At 36.9% G+C, this 21207-nt stretch overlaps 6 protein-coding genes across 9 annotated transcripts in view; 2 read left to right on the top strand and 4 right to left on the bottom strand.

The window, feature by feature from the left end:
- Window positions 1–121: 121 nt before the first annotated feature.
- LOC110847207 lies at window positions 122–2809 on the bottom strand. The gene is made up of 5 exons (XM_022094096.2): window positions 2560–2809; window positions 1552–2465; window positions 1371–1480; window positions 988–1263; window positions 122–367 (listed from the first exon to the last, which is right to left on the bottom strand). The coding sequence occupies exons 2-5, from the start codon at window positions 1600–1602 to the stop codon at window positions 229–231; spliced, it is 576 nt and encodes a 191-aa protein (XP_021949788.1). The 5' UTR covers window positions 1603–2465; window positions 2560–2809; the 3' UTR covers window positions 122–228.
- Window positions 2810–3269: 460 nt separating this feature from the next.
- Window positions 3270–6437, bottom strand: LOC110846276. The gene is made up of 9 exons (XM_022092968.2): window positions 5691–6437; window positions 5358–5480; window positions 5012–5230; window positions 4843–4934; window positions 4703–4769; window positions 4404–4469; window positions 4148–4316; window positions 3915–4066; window positions 3270–3833 (listed from the first exon to the last, which is right to left on the bottom strand). The coding sequence occupies exons 1-9, from the start codon at window positions 5782–5784 to the stop codon at window positions 3391–3393; spliced, it is 1425 nt and encodes a 474-aa protein (XP_021948660.1). The 5' UTR covers window positions 5785–6437; the 3' UTR covers window positions 3270–3390.
- Window positions 6438–7525: 1088 nt separating this feature from the next.
- LOC110847920 (MKRN2 opposite strand protein) lies at window positions 7526–19729 on the bottom strand. Of its 2 annotated transcripts, none has more exons than XM_022094968.2 (5): window positions 19591–19729; window positions 8329–8495; window positions 8175–8252; window positions 7868–8089; window positions 7526–7786 (listed from the first exon to the last, which is right to left on the bottom strand). In XM_022094968.2, the coding sequence occupies exons 2-5, from the start codon at window positions 8460–8462 to the stop codon at window positions 7603–7605; spliced, it is 618 nt and encodes a 205-aa protein (XP_021950660.1). In that variant the 5' UTR covers window positions 8463–8495; window positions 19591–19729; the 3' UTR covers window positions 7526–7602. The 2 variants fall into 2 exon arrangements, with proteins under 2 accessions (XP_021950660.1, XP_035705649.1); XM_035849756.1 differs by lacking the exon at window positions 19591–19729 and adding an exon at window positions 18263–18401.
- On the top strand, window positions 9310–18888 carry LOC110847019 (protein eyes shut). Of its 2 annotated transcripts, XM_035849753.1 has the most exons (16): window positions 9310–10476; window positions 10627–10688; window positions 10766–10897; window positions 13923–14015; window positions 14093–14128; window positions 14205–14435; window positions 14524–14581; window positions 14661–14786; window positions 14861–14889; window positions 14972–16768; window positions 16866–17151; window positions 17229–17256; window positions 17332–17489; window positions 17569–17619; window positions 17705–18447; window positions 18527–18888. In XM_035849753.1, the coding sequence occupies exons 1-16, from the start codon at window positions 10319–10321 to the stop codon at window positions 18625–18627; spliced, it is 4089 nt and encodes a 1362-aa protein (XP_035705646.1). In that variant the 5' UTR covers window positions 9310–10318; the 3' UTR covers window positions 18628–18888. The 2 variants fall into 2 exon arrangements, with proteins under 2 accessions (XP_035705646.1, XP_035705647.1); XM_035849754.1 differs by lacking the exons at window positions 9310–10476; window positions 10627–10688; window positions 10766–10897 and adding an exon at window positions 13692–13856.
- Window positions 19432–20527, bottom strand: LOC110847921 (39S ribosomal protein L53, mitochondrial). The gene is made up of 3 exons (XM_022094969.2): window positions 20378–20527; window positions 19864–20189; window positions 19432–19786 (listed from the first exon to the last, which is right to left on the bottom strand). The coding sequence occupies exons 2-3, from the start codon at window positions 20123–20125 to the stop codon at window positions 19641–19643; spliced, it is 408 nt and encodes a 135-aa protein (XP_021950661.1). The 5' UTR covers window positions 20126–20189; window positions 20378–20527; the 3' UTR covers window positions 19432–19640.
- LOC110847919 (tumor protein D54) overlaps window positions 20519–21207 on the top strand; it is a 21592-nt gene continuing 20903 nt past the window's right edge. Inside the window, exon 1 of one of the 2 annotated variants that reach the window (XM_022094967.2) lies at window positions 20519–20658. The gene's annotated coding sequence lies outside the window, so the exon portion shown is untranslated. Of the gene's footprint in view, window positions 20659–20870; window positions 21195–21207 lie in introns of those variants that run through there. The other variant, XM_035849755.1, reaches the window with a different exon arrangement.

Raw genomic sequence — 21207 nt, 5'->3', positions numbered from 1 at the left:
CATAATAATAATATATGAAATGAACATAATGATTTATCCAGTATTCAGATGAATGAACTGTGTACTTTACTTGCTTGCTTACATAGAGATGCCAACGAGTTGTTACATAATACACATAAGATTCAAGACAGCGAGACTTTATGCTCTTTTATATGTAAATCAAATCTCATTTTCGATTTTTCTCTCTTAAAACTTTAATGCATGTAGGACAACATTCTAAATTGTATTTCACATGTGGCGTTCAATTCTTCGGACACCATCAGGATCCACATTTATCACAATCTTGTCAAATGTTTTTGGGTGCTTGAGCAATCCCGTTCCACTCCTTCCCAACGAAGCAATCCATTTGTCGTAAATATTCACTCTTCTAAAATGTAAATAAATAAAAGCACAACTCAGTTTTCACTTTTCTAAATTAATAGATTAACATTTCAACTCCTTCTTAAGGCTTACCCTCAAGCTCGGAGGAGTGAATCGGGTTTGGAGCAATATCCCAGTTTCAACCTTCTCTCTCGCTTTGCGTAATGCATTGTAGTGCCTATCTCGAAACTTCGCATCGACCCTGTGGGGGGGAGGAGTCGACCTCAGGGTTCATAATAGTGGAATATGTTGCACTCGTCTTTCTGCGTCTGATGGTATTTTTTTCAAATTTTTTGGACTCGCGCGAAGGGCTGCAAATGGTTTACCAGTCTACATAAGGTTACATTACTTGATGGTAAACCATTTGCAGCCCTTCGCGCGAGTCCAAAAAATTTGAAAAAAATACCATCAGACGCAGAAAGACGAGTGCAACATATTCCACTATTATGAACCCTGAGGTCGACTCCTCCCCCCCACAGGGTCGATGCGAAGTTTCGAGATAGGCACTACAATGCATTACGCAAAGCGAGAGAGAAGGTTGAAACTGGGATATTGCTCCAAACCCGATTCACTCCTCCGAGCTTGAGGGTAAGCCTTAATGTATAAATAAATGTATAATTCGAATACCCTTGCATATCCTGCAATTCACAATAACATTCATGCGAACAATAAACCCTCGACTCCGCCACGACCTTTTCCATACTTGTACCTTCGACAACGAGCTGGTTTGTGCAATTATCGTTGGCACAATTGATGACTTCGAGATGAGGAGCGTTGACAGTAGAATTTGGCGTAGAACCCACCGTCATCGTTGTCTCGAAACTATTGTCAACGTTAGAACGATAGAAGGCAACTTTATACTCTGCTGAACCCTTGTTGTCGCGGACAGCTGCTGCGGCATCCCTACACAAATAATATATATTAGTGTCGTTAACGTTAACATACATAATAATTTTTAAACGACCCTTTTGTAATGCATGAGTACTGCTATTATTGTAAAAAACCCTTACTCTTCGCAATCGAATTCAACAATAACAAGATTTCTGTCTCCATTTGTATTGGGTTGAAGGGTAATTTCGTTGATAGGTCCATATTGAGAGAATTTTCCGTGGACTACTGCCTACAAATTTATTCAATCAACATAATAAGTATGTAAAGTGTAAACACCAAAAGCCTCATAAGAAATTTTACCGAATTCCAATTTATCGGCGCATCTCGGATGCAAATGATGGAAGAATCCATAAATACAGCGGTCACCAGCAGTGAAATAAAGTTCAAGATTTTGTAAGTTGAATTACGAGTTTATTAATGATTAAATTAATTTGAAAATATTTGTAAATGCCGATTTATGAAAACATTAAAATCTTATAAATAATATTATTTCGAGTTGTGCGTGACAATGTGCTGTGCATACATATGTGACAGAGTTCGGACTCAAGAGGAGTTTGTGTTTGACAAAAGTCATCCAATGAGAAAAATGAGACAAAGTAAACTCTCAAAATTAATTCCTTTATTCTACATAAATTAAAGTGTATCGCTTACTACAATTTGTAATACATCTAACAAGCATCTTGTTTACCGCGGGTGCACAATTTTAGCACTATATATATGCTCATACTAGTTGGAGTGCACCAAACCAAATTAATTTGATTAGCGTCAAATTGTCTCCTAGGGTTAGGTTATCTTAAATAGTTTAGGTTACTTTATTTTTGAAAAAATTCTGCTCCAGCCTTAGGTGTTAGGGACTAGGAAATTTTTCGTGCACACGGTTTGGTGCACTTCAACCCCATACTAAATTACGGCTAAAATTATCCTAAGGATTTGAGATCATTGCAAGAATTTGGTTTCGCCGTGGTCACACAGAGCCTAGATAACAGACATAATCACTTGCAGTTGCCAAATCGTCCATAATGGAAACACTGAGCCTTAGTACAGTATTGGAAAAAGACGCATTCTCTGAACATCTTGACATCCACCTTCCGACGTCGAGGCGTGTTGACCAATTTGTTGGGTGTAATGGGGATGGCGTTAACAACCGTGGACTTGACAATGGGCACCTCTTTCTGTTGTTCATGTTCTTGATGATTGTGGGTGGGACGCATCACCTGTGTGAAATATTTTGACCAAAGATTCTGACTCACTTGTAAATAAGTATACGACAAAATATTTATGATACTTGTTTATATGTGAGGTTCATACCCTGCCATCCCGTCCTGTCCTCCTTGCGTCTGTTATGTGGTTGCACGGAAGAAAACAACAAATAACACCGAGGATGGCAATCAGGAGGGTTAATTTCGTTGACAGTGACGAAGAAGACGCAATTTGTGATACCATTTTGCTTATATTTGCAAGAATAAAATAAAATCTCACTCGATTACATTCATGTATAATGGCCAACGTAAAACTAAGCCGTGACAAGTTTACGACGGTAATTTATATACAAAAAAGATGCTGGGTCGTGGGTGTGTATGAGGATGTAAGCGTCTAGTATGATGAGTATAAACTTTAGCTCTGTGAATGATATTTGTTGGTTGACATTTACGCTTGGGCTTTCCACTTTCCTTACAACGCAAGAAGTAAAGGGCAGTATACGTCACTTGCATGTAATTCTCTGGGGAATTGCACCTGTATCACCACTCCCTTCTTATTTAGATTTTCCTATTGTTTAATGAGTCATAATAATATGATCGAGGACTGTGAACCTCTGAAAGATTTCACTTTCTTCCGGGGGTTTAATGACGAAATTCACTGTAGCACAAAAAGGTCAGTTTTATTAATAAAGCCATAATTTCTAAAGAATGAGAGATGTATACATTATGCACTCTTTTACTCTCTCAAAGGGTATATACATAATTAGTAAAAACCCATTAATTTCGTATGCAGGAGGAAAATGGTGTAAATGTTCAAAAATTGTAGCAACGCTTATTAGTAGCATTTATTACCATAAACAAAGATTTCCAAGTGTCTATTGGATAAATATACAATATTATATAGCACATTGATTTTTGTGTGTTAATTACTGGTTTTTTGCTAGTTTGTAAAACATCGTTGGTAAATAGTGTTCGGATGAACCATCGAAAGGGTGCACTTGGTGCCAAGCCCAGGATTTACCCCATCTGTTTTGAAATTTCGCTGTATTAAACCCCGTGTAAACTGCGGAGGGAAATATTGTGGTCCAATTTCTTCCCTGCCGGACACTGAAGTTCCTGAAGGTGGGTTTGATAAGGTCACTGGATCGACAAAGCGAGGTGGCGAACTTGGTCCTGTTAGCTCAAAACCCGAGTGTGATGCCTGACCTGGCGTGAAGGCGTAGTCGGAATGACTAGAAGGAGCCGGACCCGTACTTCTGGGTGGTCCATGTATTAATTCAGGATATGGCCTTCGACTCGTGGCCATGCTTGTGGAAAACTCTTTTCCCAAAACTCTGTCCAATATATTCTTCAAAACGGTGACCTGAGCTCCCTTTTTCGTGGCTAAAAATGAAGTGCCCCACAATTAATTAAAGATGCTAGTAACTTAATATACTAAAAAATGAATAAGTATAGTTTATTGACCATAAAGTTGTCCTGTGAATCCAAAAGTATCCCAGCATCCAATTGTATTCTCACGACTTGAGACTGCTTGTGGGAAAATCATTATAATTCCATTCGTTTCCGCTACTTCAAGCCATCCACTTTTAAGAATGTGGTCTGGTCCGACATATTCTCTTTATTTAAAGCGTAAGTAAATGATTACATTAAAATTGAAGATTTAAAATTGATTGGAAATAATTTAAATAAATAAATACCTTCCTGTGCTACAGCCGTGGAAGTAGAAATGCAAAAGGCATTTAATTTCATTGCTTTGGCAAACCTTTGGAACGTATACAAATCCAACTTGATCCATGTCATGACGCTCAGTTCCGTAGAAGAATTCAGATTGATCGAAGGGAAGCAACGGCTGAATCTTCACGGATCCTATCTCGCATAAATTTGAGTAATCATTTGAATTATTTTAGCGTAAATGTCCAAATGGTGCAACTTAAAAAAATATTATGGGTTTACTTTGAGGGGGAGTTACAGCTTCTCCTCCCAACAAAAACTGAAGAGACTCGAGTGGACCAGAAAAACCTGCAAAACGCAGATTTACGGAAGGTATTACACTATGTAAACTGGGAGTTAAGTTTCACTTATACAAACAATTTGTAACAAATTATTTCAATCTTAGATTAAATTGAAGTGGAATAAGTAGTTTTAGATAATAATCGTGTGAAAAACTTGGATATTTTCAACCTTATAATAATTGACATGACGAGCTAAAGAAGCTAAAATACAAGTTTTTATTATCACATTCACTGACTTACCGCAATTGCTGACCTGAACAGAATTTGGTGGATCTGCACACCCTGGAAGGTCAGGACGATTACTCGGCTGGAAAAAATTATTATTACAAAAAGAAGCACGGGTTTTCATTAATTATATGCTTCAGCAAATTGATAAGTACCAGAGTTAAATTTGCAGCAGCAACGTGAGTCTTAATGGAGTGTGGATTGTTAATAAACGGTTCAAATACTTGTAGAATTCTCAAGCTCATGTCTGGAATATAAATTATTATAAAATATATTTCAGCAAATGACACAAAAACTGTAATGGATATTGTTGGGCATCAGTACCCGCAGTAAATAAGTAGTTTTGCGTTCCAGCAAAAACGTACAAAGGTTTATTCGCCATGTGACTGGGGTCGTCAATCAACCCGGAAGCAAAGTAATTATAAATATCCCCAAGTGCATTGTTGGGGTCGTACAATTCATTGTTTCTCAAGTTTCCCGTTGTTGTGCATACAGCGTCGTAGTCTCGAAGGATACCATTTCCAATGCCACATCGGTAGTAAGCTATTTGTAAGAAATACCTCATTTATGCAAATAATGTCATATTGAGGGTAATATTTTTAACTTTATCAACTGAATGAGTTTCATTGTCAAATGTTCGCCGTTTGCATGGACAACAGGAAGCACTTACTGTGAGAGAACACTGCGATCCCGGAGAACAATGACGAGTGCGAGACATACAGTTGTTGAGCAAATGTTCCTCCAGAACTAAACCCAGAAAGGGTAACAAATTCTTTGTTCACGTTTAGATGGCCTGAAATAATAATAATCAATTTTCAAGCTAATAATAATCTGATGAATGAACTAGCTGATAAAAATTGGCATATTATGTAAAAGTGAAACTTGTGGTTTTTTAAGCAGGAGAGTGTAAGGTTTTTATGACTTGTTGATTTTATATTCTCACTGTTCACTTCTCTTGAAACGCACAGCATAATAGCATAATCAACAAAATTAAATAACGTACCAAGCCGTGTAAGTGTCTGCGATTTCACACCCACGATCCACACGGCATGAAGTACACACAATTTGATTAAACTATGCAAAGTCAAGCAAACCATGTCTTATACTTGATTATGTTTACTTTGTCCGAATGAAAAACAGTCCACAACAGAGCAGAAACTGAAGTCCCTTTCTTTTTTTATTGGTCTTGTGTTCCACAACCAAAATACATACGGACTTGATGCAATATCCTTCCGTTCCTTAGGACGCTAGAACCACAACTGAACTCGAGGAAATCTAGACATTCCTTCTTCCACGTCAACTTTGTGATTGTTACCTTAACACACAGTTTAATGACGGAGTTGAGGAGGAACAGACGAATTATTATGAATCAAGTCCATTAAATTGAGCTTTATGACACGTTTAATATTTCTCCCATTGGTGTGCTCGCGATTGTTTGGCTGAGCTAATTGTTGTCAGTTGCACAAATCCAAAGTTGGTCTCGTTTGTTACATTTGATGACCACATGAAAAAATTAAGCTATTGGATTGCTACCACCACTCCTACTATGCTGACAAAAAATACTCAACTACTTAGATTAGCAATTGGTGAGGAAATCTAACAGAAGCATTTTAAGCGAATCAATCTAATGCACAGCCAAATTATTTATCACTCCCTTCTAATAATACTGACTGACTACTGCAACTACTGGTCCGTCATTACTAGATAAAATTGTGAAGACTGATTGTTGCACCAGCAAAACCACACTAACAATGAAAGTAATAGTTCTTGGCAGATTTGTTGCAAAAAGGTAGCTCATTGCATGAAAATGTTCTTGAATTAAGGAAGCGCACATGTTCATACGTTGTACGTATGAATGTAAAAACTTAAACAATCCAATCCATCTCTGCGCTAATTAATATTACGCTACAATAAATGTACAATTTGCAAGAGTGATGATTTTTGCTAGGTTGTGGTGGGCAAAGTTATTTTGTACCTATTATGTCATAGCTGTTCTACCATGAAATATTGTAAATAGATTTAGTAGATAATCAAATTATGTTCAGCAACGATTCAACGATGAGAGATGGGAATGCAGTAACCTTATATTATAAAGATTACAAAAATTATTGCATTAGGAATTTGTGCCAATTTTCATGTAATAATACCTCCTTTAGCTACAAATGCTTAAATCTCATGTACTCTTTTATTACCGCATTCAGGAGAGATTAGATTCTAGATTAGATATTTACACGTATTACTCTGTTGTATAATGAGGGTGTCGAATTAGGCAGTTTATAAAGTTGTGAATCAGTACAATTTTGAGTGTGCTACGGGCTGTTCGACCATTATATATGTAATTATTGGCTGGCGTTCTTGCTCATTCAGTTCATTATTATTTTGAACAATTCAATCCACCCTTGACGGATACCCATAAAAATGTATGTAAGTATGTGTAAAATGGGGCTATAATAAGTCTATGCATTGATGATCCGTCTTGTGACTGTGCATTTTAGATCAAGTTCTTTTGTTTTATTTACTTGTCGACTCATTAGCAAACAGCAGATTCTAAAATTATATTAGTACTTACGTTCTATTGTGCTGAACAATACAACCTTGAGCATTGGCCAATCCAATCATTTTTCATGACAGCTCAGAGTAGATTGAATGAAAATGAATTAGATTTGGGCGAAACTTTGGAATTTGAAAGTAATTGAGCTGCGTGTATATACATACACACGTTTGGTCTATATTTGCTTCCGATATAAACCATTATCGCAAATTTGACATTGACGACCAAATTATGTGCAAAGCCATTGAAATAGAGGGACAAAAGGTTGATCAAATTACACAATAATGTTGAGTTAATAATCAGTCAATTTTTATTACCCTTTTCGACAGTTCATGGTAATAATAGAATTTAAAAAAGAGTAAGGTTAAGTTTGACTTAGTAATTTCCTGTAAAGAGAAATGTACTTTGCAGCAAATGCAGTCTTGGGGAGTACATATTTCTCACAAAATTGACGACGATCTCTGGCATAATGACTAAGTTCTGGACACTGAAGGGCTCGTAGAAATGCAAGCACGAATGAAAAACAGTTGTTCCTGTCTTCGTCATATCTGTAAAGTAACATTAAATATGAAGAGCATATTTACTTAATTATCTTTAAACTAGAATGCATAATAGTAAAATGATGTCACCTTATTTTCTTCCAGTTATCCTGACCAGCGACAACATTCAAGGTGAAATCCCAGTATTGAGCCCATGAATTTTTATCAACATCTTTGTTTAAATCTTTAATAACTAAACATCGAGACCAAGTGTAAGTTTTATCATAGCGCAGTCCGTCCATATCAAACTCGTACACAGTCCCAAAAGAGGAGACGATTCCCATGTGCAAATTATCCGATTTTTTGTAGTCTCTGAAATGCCAAAAACGACACAATGGTAATGACACAATGTAAGTATGTATAAGAGTATTTGCTATAATAATAATTTTCAATTCACGTTAAAAAATTCCCTGTAGTTGGCTTCAATACTATGGAACAAGGACAATTTTTTGCATTTCCAAAAGGAGAGGGTACCCTGTACACAGCATGAAACTGTTTTAGCACAAAGAGGAGTATAATAATTACGTTTTGCAGTTAAAATTTATACTTACCTAAATGGAGGCATTTTTAGCTCACAATTCTTTAAATCTTCCGCACAATGTGGACAGTGATTTGGAATTTGAAATCCAAAAATTTTCTTTCCTTTACAATGCTCAAGACAATAAACTTCCTTCTCTCCTTCCATTATTATTGTGAAAGATTGTATTACTTATAGAATCTGAAATAATGAAATTGGCATCAATAATAACAACATTCGAATCCAACCAGCCACAACAACATTCACTTTTAACATTTTTATACACTATACCACACGTAAATACATTTCATATCTACAAAATATCTGATAGTTTTTGTACGGTACAAGCAATCATGAACATAAATTGCATGCTATTAAGCGAAACGAAACAAGATCAAGAATGTGTGTGTAGATTGAGGTGATGAGACGTAAAGAAAAAGTGAGTCTCAAGCGTATGTGACAGATGTCAATCATTGTCATTGAGATCAGCAGTAGGTAAATAGAAATATGTAGTGGTAAGCCTTGAAAAGTGTATGTTACAGTTACAATTGTGCCAAACTCATGTTAAACTGATTTTACTGACCAAGGGCACATGCATACTTACGTAAGCGGTTTAAAACGTGTTTATATTTATTTCAGGTAGAATAAAAATATATTATTGCCATATTTAACTGCAATTTTTAAAATTGGAAAAATGTAGCTTTAATGCGGTCGATATGAATGATTAGTAAGCATATTCATTGATGTTTGGAATTTAAGCGAGCTTCTACTCATCCGTCAAAATGTTTTATCGATAGCTCTTAACACAAAATGTTGTCGCGCAAATCATCATTCTCTTGCGTGTAGTTATCATTTGTGGACATGCAGTTGCTTCCAGTAGTTGACCGATGGCTGAAACAATAGAATTGCAGAATGAGAGAGAAGGGGAAATGTGACCCATTTCCTCAAGAGTGTTTTGCCTTATGTGGCGAGGGTCGTCATGACAATCGGTCGACTACCTGTCAACCGTTGGGGGCATCGGCTTTCACCGAGCTATGTAACTTCTAATACCATGCCTTTCCTTCTGCACTCCGATGCTGCTGGTTTATGTGCATTGCAATAATGCGTATTCACATGAAAGTAAGCCACATATGGAATGCAAACGGAACTCAGATGATGAAATGACTCATGGCAAAAAACTTGTTATATAATAAGTATCAGAAGAGAAAGTCTAATGCCCACGAGGCGACGAGAATTTTTTTAAATCAGCGACATACACATTGCGAAGAAATTAAAACAAATCCGATTGATTACACTCATTGATTTGAGAATATTATTCCTAGTTTCAGATTCCTAGCAAAAATTAAATAGTTTAACCAAGTGCACGAAACTACTTGTTTATTATTGCAGCATCGTGTGTAAAAATATTGGTTGTTTCCGGCAACAAACCCCTACTTGACGCATGATATTCTTATGAGACCGGTGTAAAGAAAGCAGGTTACTAGTCAAATATCTGGCTGAGATGTTTCTCGAATGTCTCTCGAGTAAAGGAATCCGGCTCGCATATGCCAGATTCACATGAGCTCTGGCCAAGAAGTGTGTGCATGTGTGTGTGGAGAGAAGAGACTGATACGGACTGTTACCACTTTCACCTGCCATTCGGAGCAGGAATTTCCAACCCCCCCCTCAAAAAAAGAGCAAAAAATTCACGCCTTATAAGATACTGAAATAGTCTTATCGTTATCTCGCATCCCATCTTCACCGACCCTTATTGACATCCACACACAAACGAGACTGCGGAAATAAACGAATTGTGCAATCGGTCAGTTGCAATCGCACCTTGACAGACGACAAAATATAGAACACCATGTACTTGTGCAGTTTCACAAATTTATAAAAAGTGAAATGTATACAAAATTTTCACATAAATCGCAGAAACATTTATCGTTGTCATCATGTTGGAAATTGAATATACTTATTTCTCAGTGTAACGGAATTGAGGGTGAAGAGTTAGCACATCGCCCCATAAGGGAAGAGATTGTGAAATGTCGAGATCTCTTTGGAGTACTGCATCATGTTGGTTAAAAATAACGGCGTATTTCATTATCCTAACGACAAGGGTGAAATCTGTCAGGGGTGGATTCGCTTGCCTGGAGTCTCCCTGTTTTCATGGAATATGTATTGACTATTTGGACACCAACAGGTACATACATCGCTCAATGTATTGAATTTAGCTTTCATTCAATTGTATAGATTCAGGAGTGGGGTGAATCATTCAGCAAAATAAAAATGAAACTCATGCCACAAATATTTCAATTTTAAAATTTGTTAAATTATAATTTTATCTTTCCAGAAGTGATACATTCTGGTTAAATGAGGATGAAGCCCTAGTTGATGATGACTACCGATGTTACTGTAAGAATGTGTACATCGAATAATAAAAGTTTTCATTACTTTTGAACATAAGTTTATTTGACTTTCATGTTCACTAGGTCGCAACGGATTTACAGGATATTCATGTCAGATCAACTGGGACGAATGTTCCTCAAATCCTTGTCAAAATGGAGGAGAGTGTTTAGATGGGATTGCATCGTTCAATTGCTCGTGTCCTGATAATTTTACAGGTTCAAATCTACATTTTCATCCTCATAAATTGAATTGGTGGAATTGTGATCATGTTACAACCATTGTGTACAAATCTCATTAGAGCGATGTGATTTCAATATCCTACCACACCCTGCATCCATTTTAATACAGATTGGATTATCTGCATTGCTTCATTATGCCCCTGTTATTACGAGATAAAGGGTCACTTCAATGGAATGCCATGATTTTTCGTTTAGACATATGTACAACGTGTTAAGTGGACGCTTTTAGATTGCACGAGCTATGAAAATCCGTGTTCACATAAATATGATTACCTTGCTGATTTCCACACGAGGAGAGGAAATAAATTCTTGTCTTCCTCCAATTACTTTGCCGTTCAGAAATTCGATCAAACAATCCATGTCCCATCATTAAAGTTAGACAATGTAATCCTCATGAATATGGAAGTGAATGAGCCCTTCCTTGCTGAGATTTATTTATGCACTTCCTTGCATGTTTACCAATCATGAAATTATAGCCGTAATTGAACCAAGTAAATTGTTTTTTAACTAACTATGCACATCATGAGTAATTGAACAAGCATATCGAACCAGGGGGTCTTATAAGTCAAATCAAGAAATTCAATGGTTATAAATTATGCAAGCAAACTATAAGTTACACAATACATGTAGAACATGATATCTACATACACTAATCTGTGGCTCATTGCAATAATATGAGTGGTTTATGCAAGACCAAATTCAATCCAATAGCAACCCTCTGCTGTATTATTATCAATCCAATCCAATTAAGTTTTAGTCCAGTCACAACAAAATGCATGACAATAATTACGAAAAATGCCGTGTTTGATCAATGTCGTCCCTCCCTTTGCTTCAATGGGTAGATATTTCTGATGACTCTCAGAGAATCCTACATCATTGCCAATGATTCATTGGTATATGCATACGCATGTATATTCTTATCTATGTATAGTTTCATAAACATACGTAAGAAGGTCTTGTTATATGAGTTAGTCGTAGACCCATTACTAGTACCAGGGGTGGCCAAAATATAGTATCTTTAAGATACAAATGTATAGAAACACAAAATACGTATTTTGTATGTATCCTGTATTTTCTGGCATATTTTAGGTTGAGTATCCCACTCCCGAAGTATGTATCTGTATTTTGATAAAATACAAAATATATTGTCAAAATACTTTTGAGTCGAAAGTCACCAGGAAACTGAGAATATCTAACAGTTCCGTTACACTTTACGTTCAATTTTTTGGGTTTTACTGTCTTGTGTGCGGATTATATTTAACCACATTTTAATCTTAATGTTTTTTAATAATGGAGATATCAACTGAAAAAGTAGTTAATCCGTTGATTTTTGTGCAAAAATCTTTCTAAATCGTAAAGGTGCAAATAATTGAAGACGACATTATTTCATTGACATGCCACGATTCTAGAAACCTGCATATTAGCGATAGAAGCTTCAACCAATTGTGAAACCAATGTGAAATAAACATTAACATTCCATCCATTTTAATTTAAAAAATTAAACTCAACACGATTTTTGTAGACATTAAATTTCTAGCGAAAGTATGAGGTAGCATCACGAGTAGTAAGTGTGATTCGCTGAAAGTATTTTGTATTTTGTGTTTTTTTTTCGAAAAAATCCAAAAGTGCTTTATTGTGCAATGTATTTTGTGCAATACACACGAAATAACTTTGGGGTCTATATTTTGTGTGTATTTTGACTTTGAGTATTTTGGCCAGCCCTGTCGAATACACCTGTCTGCTGAAGACACTATGCATGTAAGTATTACATCGAGAACCGTGTCGCTTCCGGTATCCAGCTCCTTCCAAGCAGACATACGTTACAAAAGTATAGAATCATGGCAAAGTTGCACAATAATTCACCCAATTGTGTAATTTCACCGGAGGTTGTACGTATTTAGGTAGTCAATCTGCATGGGGTGGAATATTACTTGGTTAAAATATGCCAGTTCCAGTACTGCAGTCTATTCACTCTGATCCAGATAAAAACAACCATGAGCCTATTGAACTCTGCTTAACTTGACATCCGTCTATCCGCATTAGGAAACAGTACCATGCGACAAAAAACTATTACTTGATTGAGCACCTCATCCAATTTGGTCATTCACTTCACGTTCAATACTCCGAATAACGACACACCCATCTAAATATGGCATGAAATTCAGACTATTCAGAGAGATAGTCAACACTAACTAAATCACGTCGTCGTGCGTTTTACCATTTCGAATTAGCCAACCTCTACCGAGACAGCACTAAATTATTCAACCCCAACTCCTGTGGTCGTGGTTAGACTAGAATTAGAATTATAGAGCTAGAATTATATGCACCCGTCGCAAGAAGAAGCAATAAATAATAAGTACCAGAGACAATCAGAAAAAAAACAATTACTGACAGTCAAGTTGAGAATGTAGCGAGTTGTGGCTGAGCTCTGCACACAGTAATTCAATATAACGCAATACACATTCATGTAGGAGTCAATAATATAGTTGTACAGGGTTGAAGGAGAAAAGGAAACTAAATAAGTCATCAAGGGGAAAGTAGTACTGAAAGTAGGGACCGAGTTGAAGAGAAATGACTCAAAAAGGGTTTGCATTTTTCATCCCCTAATTTTCCTCCCTTGTTGTATCGAGCGTTTATCTACAAAACAGACCACCGTAGTTTTCCTCACAAATGTAGGCGTACGTATTGATTGTTTATGAAGCAGTTACCCCTCCGAAACATTTTCGAGGGTTCAGTTTTAAATTGGACGCTTGACAGGGTGTTTCTGGAGTATGAGTCTTCAAATAAGCTGCAAGTCAATGGTGGTGGTATCAATTAAGCCGAAATTCAACGGTTAAAGAGAGACAATAATTACATTATTAAAGACACACATTTAGTGATCCCCTAATGTCAAACGTTATTGGCAAACTTGCCCTGTTTCTTATTTTTATTCGAGGTATTTTGAGAAGTGACTATAATAAGTTGCAGAAATAATTTCAAGCAAATTTTCCTTGACTTGCAGGTGCTCTGTGTCAGTATGATTTGTCAGCATGCGACTGCCTCAACAATGGCACATGCACAATAGTCGACGACTCAACTTCTGCAAATTTAACAGGTAATCAGTAAGGATACTTATCGCGGAATCTCTTTTCCTGAATGTGAGTATGAAAATACTAATCATAATTTGTTTAGGTGTATTAGCTTGTTCCTGCCCAGCCGGCTTTTCAGGTAACTAGAAAGTCCATTTTTAATTGAGCATAGGGTTACAATAACGATCAGCGGTATAGTCTGACTACTCCCATAGGTTCGAAATGTGAGCTGGACATTTCTGTCTGCAATACTACTGTTAATGGGGTGTGTCTCAACGGGGGTCAGTGTCTGGATGGGGTTGGAGAAAGCTTTCACTGCAACTGTGAGCCCGGATGGGAAGGGCGAATATGTGAACGCCAAATTGACAATTGTTCCAGTGAACCCTGTTTAAATGGTGCAATCTGTGTAAATAAGATAAATGATTTTGGTTGTGCATGTCCATTTGGTAAGTGTTTAAAATAAAATGTACTCAAAGATGTTTATGACCTTCTTAAAAATGTAAATGCATATTAATATGATACGTATGTATATAGGATACACGGGGAAAACCTGTGAGAAAAAACTAAAAATTTGTGAAGTAAATCCTTGCAAGTGAGTTTGCATTTTGTGTGCAGTTAGTAGAAATTCTTAACTGCAATTACATGATTAAACTTTCCAACGTTTGTCTCAGGAATGGTGCTTTCTGTTTACACGAGGACGAAGATGAGTCTCCAGAAAAAATCACATGCTACTGTGTGCCTGACTATTATGGTCTTACGTGCGAATTTAAATATGATGAGTGCAGCCCTGGACCCAAGTAATATTATTCAAACATTTATGTATGAAATATATATTAGAAAATATTAGCTTAAAAATGGCATAATATTACAGATGCTTCAATGGTGGGACATGTATCGACGGTAATCCATATTCTGCTCATAGCTTTAAATGATATTGTACATTGGAAACGATTAAGATTTTACCATTTTATTACATCTGCAGGCGTTGGAGGATTTTCATGTTCTTGTCCACCAAATATATCAGGAATTTTTTGTCACTGCACCTTAGAAAACATGACGGACCCCTCCTGCGGTAATGCTACAACATTTGTTTCGGCGTCTGAAATTATTTATCCGCAGCCATCAACTCCTTCCTTTTCACTCGGACTGTCAACCCAATTTCCTGGTCAGTCTGAACTGACGAGTGTAATTGAAGGCACTTCATCATTATTTTTATCAACTGAACCAGTATCAGATCATTACTCGGCCATCGACTCATCAATACAGCTACTGGACTCTGCCAAATCATTTTTAACGTCCACAATTATTACTCCTTCGCTACAAACCTTGTCGGCATTTACCGTTGAGTATTCCATCTCTTTGGAAGGCAGTGAAGGATCGATCACTCCTTCTTCTTTCATGAGCTTATTTCCTACTCCTAGAGTGACACCATCAATTTCAGAACCAGATCTCACAGAAACAATTCTGTCCAGCTCTGAAGACATAATGTCAGTTGGAGTTGTGTCCTCATCCACTTATCAGTCAGTAACTCAAGTACATTCTGCTAGCGACTTTGTACTCTCCTCGTCTGTGAGAGTGGACGAAATAAAACCAAGTGAAGAAAGCATTCCGTCGCCAACTCCCACAACAAATGATGAAATTGAAGAGAGTAGTATTAGGACAACATCACAAACATCATACTTTCCTAGCGTATTACTGCTAACCACTGCCACTGCCCTTGAGCCAGGGAGCTTAACCAGTAGTATTTCAGATTCAGTACTATTGACGACTAGAACATTGCCATCTTCAACAAATGTCATATCTTCAGAAGAAATATCAGAGCCAACAATTTCGTACGAGTTTTCTACGGTGGAATTAGAATCCGCAATGTATAGCTCGGATTCTATCCTTTCACTACCATTAGCATCATCATTGTTGTCTACAACTCACCAGACTCACCTTCCCGAACAAACTGTACTTTCTCCAACACTTAGCCAAGCATTTCCATTCACGACTGTTTTCCCTGACACTACAATTGGCCAATATTCATCATCTACGCTGGAAATTTCAGAAGAATGGTCCACACACCTTATTATTTCTACGACTGCATCAACAAGTCACACCATGTCACTGCCACCTGATACCGCAATAATCGATCACTCACAATCAGATTATGAAGCGCTGCTAAATAGTTCTTCAACAACACTGCCCATAAGTATTGAAACTTCTACTATACTGATTGATTACTCGTCATCACAAGCGTTTATTTCAGAGTCATTGAGTGATGTTCTCTTCGAAACTGGTAGTATTCCATTGTCCTTATCGTCATCCTATTTCCCTCAGACCACAGTAACAACTATTATGCCAACAACCTCTGTCAGTTCAGATCCTGAGGTCTCGTCTTCATTTTATCACCTCACAACGACACCATACTCGACGACAACCACCACTCCCCCAAGCATTACCAACGACTCGCACACTGATCCATGTCAAAACTTTTGTTTAAACAATGGAATATGCAAATCTGACTCTATAGAACCTTCTTGTACTTGTACATTTAAATTCTCGGGCAGTCGTTGCGAGAAACCCAGAAAGAGATTTGAAACCGTGTCATTCACTGGCGACTCGTTCCTCGGGTACACAGTACCCAACGATTCCATTAACAAAATAACTGTGAAAACGACTCTAGCCACCAATGTTCCCGATGGAATCCTCTTTTTTAAGTCCAGCTCATTGGGACGCTTGTACGCTTTAATATTTACTCAGGGAGGTCACATCAGTCTCCATTTTTCATGTGGAGGTGGGTTTGTTTTTCCTGATTTTATTAATACTGATAACACCTTATGACTATCTATTACTGAACTTTAATATTACTGATGTGACTTTCTTCCTTTCAGCTCAGTCAATGCATTTTGTGGAGACAAGAACGAGGATCGACAATGGTTACAATTTCACCCTGGAGTTTAGCTTGGAGATGTTGCTTCAACAGAGCTTAACTACCGACGAGATTCATTGCGTTGGCCAAGTTAGCGTGAACCATTCCTATGTTATGCGGGGTGAACAAATTGTGGGACAAAATGAGCTGTATGAGAACCCAATCCAATTTATTTATGTGGGAGGGGTGGACACAACAACTGGTTATGATGCAAGGAAAAGTGATGACCTCATCGGAATAATGCCGGGGTAAATTTTACAATTAACAATATATCTATCAAATCTATCGTGGTTGTGCATATTTATAAAGAAGTCATCTAATACAGGTTTAAAGGATGTCTTTATAATTTAATGGTAACTAAAGGAATTTCTATTGATTGAAGTACAACAGAACACTCGAATGTATGCAATTATTTCCATCTATAATAGATAAATGATGAGACCAAGGACCTGTTCGAGGATGCTGTAGATGGGAAAGAAGTTGCTGAATGCTCTGCATTTGGTTGTGTCACTAATCCATGTTTCGATGGATCTAAATGTGTTCCGTGGAATAAATTTCCATTCTGGCAATGCATATGTTCTCCTGGGTAAAATACCATATCAGTTCATACAGCTTATCTCAAATCTTGTTAACAGATTATTAACTTTCACTTGTCAAACTTACAGATTTCAAGGGGTTAGATGTCATATTCGAGTTTGCGATTCTAACCCTTGCCAGTAAGCTATTTTTAGTCTAATTAATTACTAATTAATCATGAAATCTAGACATATTAATAGTTAATACCAATAATTTGATATTAAGGAACGGAGCTACATGCACTTTTCTGCTTGAGGAAAGCAATGAAAGTTCCAACTCTACAGAAATTACTTCTCATCATCCTAAACACTGCCTCTGTCCCTTGGGATATACGGGTTCTCAGTGCCAAACGTTCCTAAATGTCACAAAACCCTCATTTAAGCCAATTGGTTCTGACTATTCCGCATTCATTGCATACGAACCAATTCCTCGTTTCGCAGATTGGGTGCAATTGAAATTCCATTTTGTCATCTACAATACTTCTCAAATTGCCTTGTTGCTTTACTCTGGCTACACACAAAGCCTGAGCACATCTGCCATTTCAAATCCAGATGACCTCGACGCACTCACCGAGATATTAAAGGATGGTAGTACCTCCACGCGAGATGCTGAATTACTAGCCACCGATAGTAACAGTAATAATGAAATTGGGACACAGAGAGTTTCCGACTTTTTTGCAATCACGTATGTAAATGGGTACATTGCGCTTACATGGAACTTGGGCTCTGGGACGCAAAGAATCATTACACCGAGCAGAATAGAAAAACGTTTAAATGTACACACCTTATTTGCTGGAAAATCAGGAAGACAGTGTTGGCTGAAAGTGGATGGAATGAGGAACGTGACTGGGAAATCGCCAGGCCCATTCCATCGACTGAATGTTAACACTGAGCTTTTCCTAGGAGGATATGATGCCTTTCGATTTGAAGGATTGCCGCACGATTTGCCACTGCACAAAGGCTTTGAAGGTACAGAAGTAAATATATTAACAACCAATTTGAAAATATTTAAAGGGATTAATCACGATTGAGGTTATGCTATTTCCAGGTTGCATTCTAGATTTTGGCGTTCGTGTGAAGAATCGGCTATATCTTCCAAAAGCAATTCGAGGGAGAAATATTAAAAACTGTTACGAAGAAGACTGTTGAGTCGCTACAAAATGAAACTGAAGGCAGAGATTGCAGTTTTATATACATGACAATTAGTTTGTCAAAAAATATGCAAACTACCACAATTTAAAAAATGTTGTTGCCCATTGAATAGAACCAGGACAGATATGTACACGTTAAATAGTATAACAATAACCCACTTTTTGTATTTATTCCAACCTACATTTTACTGTAAAAGCGAAATAAATATTACATAAATTACTCACAATTAGTTCAAATGCATAATACTCACATTAAAAGTAGCATTGAGAACACAAATTTTTGACTAATAATTTTTGCATTTGCATGCACATCCTTTGACTGATATCATCTAGAACGTGACAGACAATTGAACTACTGCACCCTAAGTGAGTCAATATTCTTCTTCTTAAAGAAGATTACTATCATCTCGAGTAACAATTAGGATCATATCATTATATGAAGTTCACACATATAGTAAGAGGGTGTAGCTTGCAGCATATAAATAATAATAATATTCAATCATAATCATGTTGACTAGGTTCAATGAGAAATTGAGAAATAATTTTTGAGCGTGTTTTTGGTCTTTTTTTGTAATGTGAGAAAATGAAGAAGTGACAACAAATTGATTGGCAAATACATTTACAAAATTAGCAGCTCCTCCTGTCAATGACTAAACGTTATGTTTTTGTATGAATTATTGTTTGGTTTAGAGGTCTCGTTCTTTCAGAGTGATAAATCGCGACAAAACCACCGCTCCGAGAATGGTGCAGAGCGTAAAACAAAATACAAAGATGTAGAAAGAATCCTCGTCAAAGATGTCAGTGAAAGAAGGAAATTCATTGTAGATGTTATTAATAGCTTCCAGCGGAGCCTTCTTTTCCGTCATACCCATAACCGTATTAATTGTTTTTAGATTGTAATCGGACTTATGTACAAATGAGACAGGTATTTATACAGAACTACAAAGGTATTCTTACTGACCTATTACTAAAACAACGGCAACTGGCTGGAGGATTATTGTCGACGTAGTTTTACTTTTTCTTCTGGCTTTTCGTTTTTAGAGGAGCTGTAGTCACTTCAGGAGGAGGTAGCAGGGGGTGTACAATCTTGTTAAACTCTTCCAAAATTTCCAGTAGAGACAAATTTTCCGCTTTGAAAATCAATTCTTTCCCGTTATCTGTAACATAATATTTATAATATGTGTCAAAAAGATTCAATAGTAAACCAGTTTAGAATAAAATTGTGGTGCCTTACCGAGCTTGCAATGAATTTCTGGAGGAGATAAATTAGAAAGAACGCTGGTTTTGAATACGCACTTGAAATTGGTATCTCTAATTTTGGGACTTGATAGCCAAAAACTCAAGTCTCGAACGTGTTTCGCACTTTGGTGGAAAGGATCAAACTTGTACTCAATCCTTTGCACAGGTCGAAGGTCAACTACTTTTAATTGATGGATGATCTCGTGGATAAGGCCAGACGGTTTCCTGACTAGCCCTGAGCAGCGATAAATCGACATTTAACTGCAGGAGAAAACAACAATTCGGGAAATGGATTGATTGACTTATTAGATGCGGGTTGAACTAAAAAAAACAATAAAAAAATGAGGTAACAATACCAATATTAGGAGGTTGCAATGCAAATAATGCAATACAAAAAGAACAATTGACCAAACACTGAACTCCACATTAAAAAGAACACTACTAACTAAAGCTTGTCAATACAATTAAGCAACATTATGCGACACAATTAGCCAACAACAACAACTCACCGGTAATTGAACCCAGTCCAGTTTTAAATTGGTTGTGCAAAAATAATTAGTTTTTGCAGCTGGGAAAAACAGCAGAGCGGACGAGGTGCGATATTTTGGTTGAAGCGCAGTCTTTGAAAGTGAGTGAGAACTACGAAGCAACTTGATCCGACAGCTCACTCACAAAATCTGCATCCTCAAACTCATCCAACTAATCCTAGCAAATAACAGTTTGATTTGACGTTTGGTCGATCAATTCAAAAGCAATTTTCTACGTTGCAAATTGTATTTTGCGAGTACAAGTAAGTAATAGTTTCTATTCTTTCTCGGACGTGATGGCTGTGGTGTGGTTATGTTTTATTGATAGGTTTTGTCACAGTTTGATAGTCTCCCCGTGGGGGTGGTTTAATACGCACTAATTTACACTGCATCGTGGCTAGGCTTTAGGTTTTATAAATGCTGCTTACTTTACCGTTTTTATTGTATCATGGTATTAATTATTAGTCAATTCATATGTTGTGTGAGTCACACAGTGTGACCACATTGACCAATTGCCTTGACCATGTATACACTTGATATTTCTTTATATAATTGTATGTTTTTTGGTTAAAATTTATGAGGAAGTTATCTTGTACAATATTGCCTTATTAAGCGCACGAGCCACATAAATAATTATGACTCACTCCCTCCTGACTTTCTGAAGATTCGTCAACAACATATTTAGAGTTTAGTTTCAGTCATATTTCGAAATATTCAATGTGTTTGTATTACTGAGGATGAGTTCATAAGAGAGCAGATCTTATTTCTAAGCTATTTAGTAATACAACACTATCTACAAGTTAGAAAAGAAG

This window comes from Folsomia candida, unplaced genomic scaffold (assembly GCF_002217175.1).
Source record: "Folsomia candida strain VU population unplaced genomic scaffold, ASM221717v1 Fcan01_Sc003, whole genome shotgun sequence".
Classification (NCBI taxonomy): domain Eukaryota; kingdom Metazoa; phylum Arthropoda; class Collembola; order Entomobryomorpha; family Isotomidae; genus Folsomia; species Folsomia candida.
The sequence above is the reverse complement of the archived record's forward strand: the minus strand, read 5'-3'. Positions and strand labels throughout refer to the sequence as shown.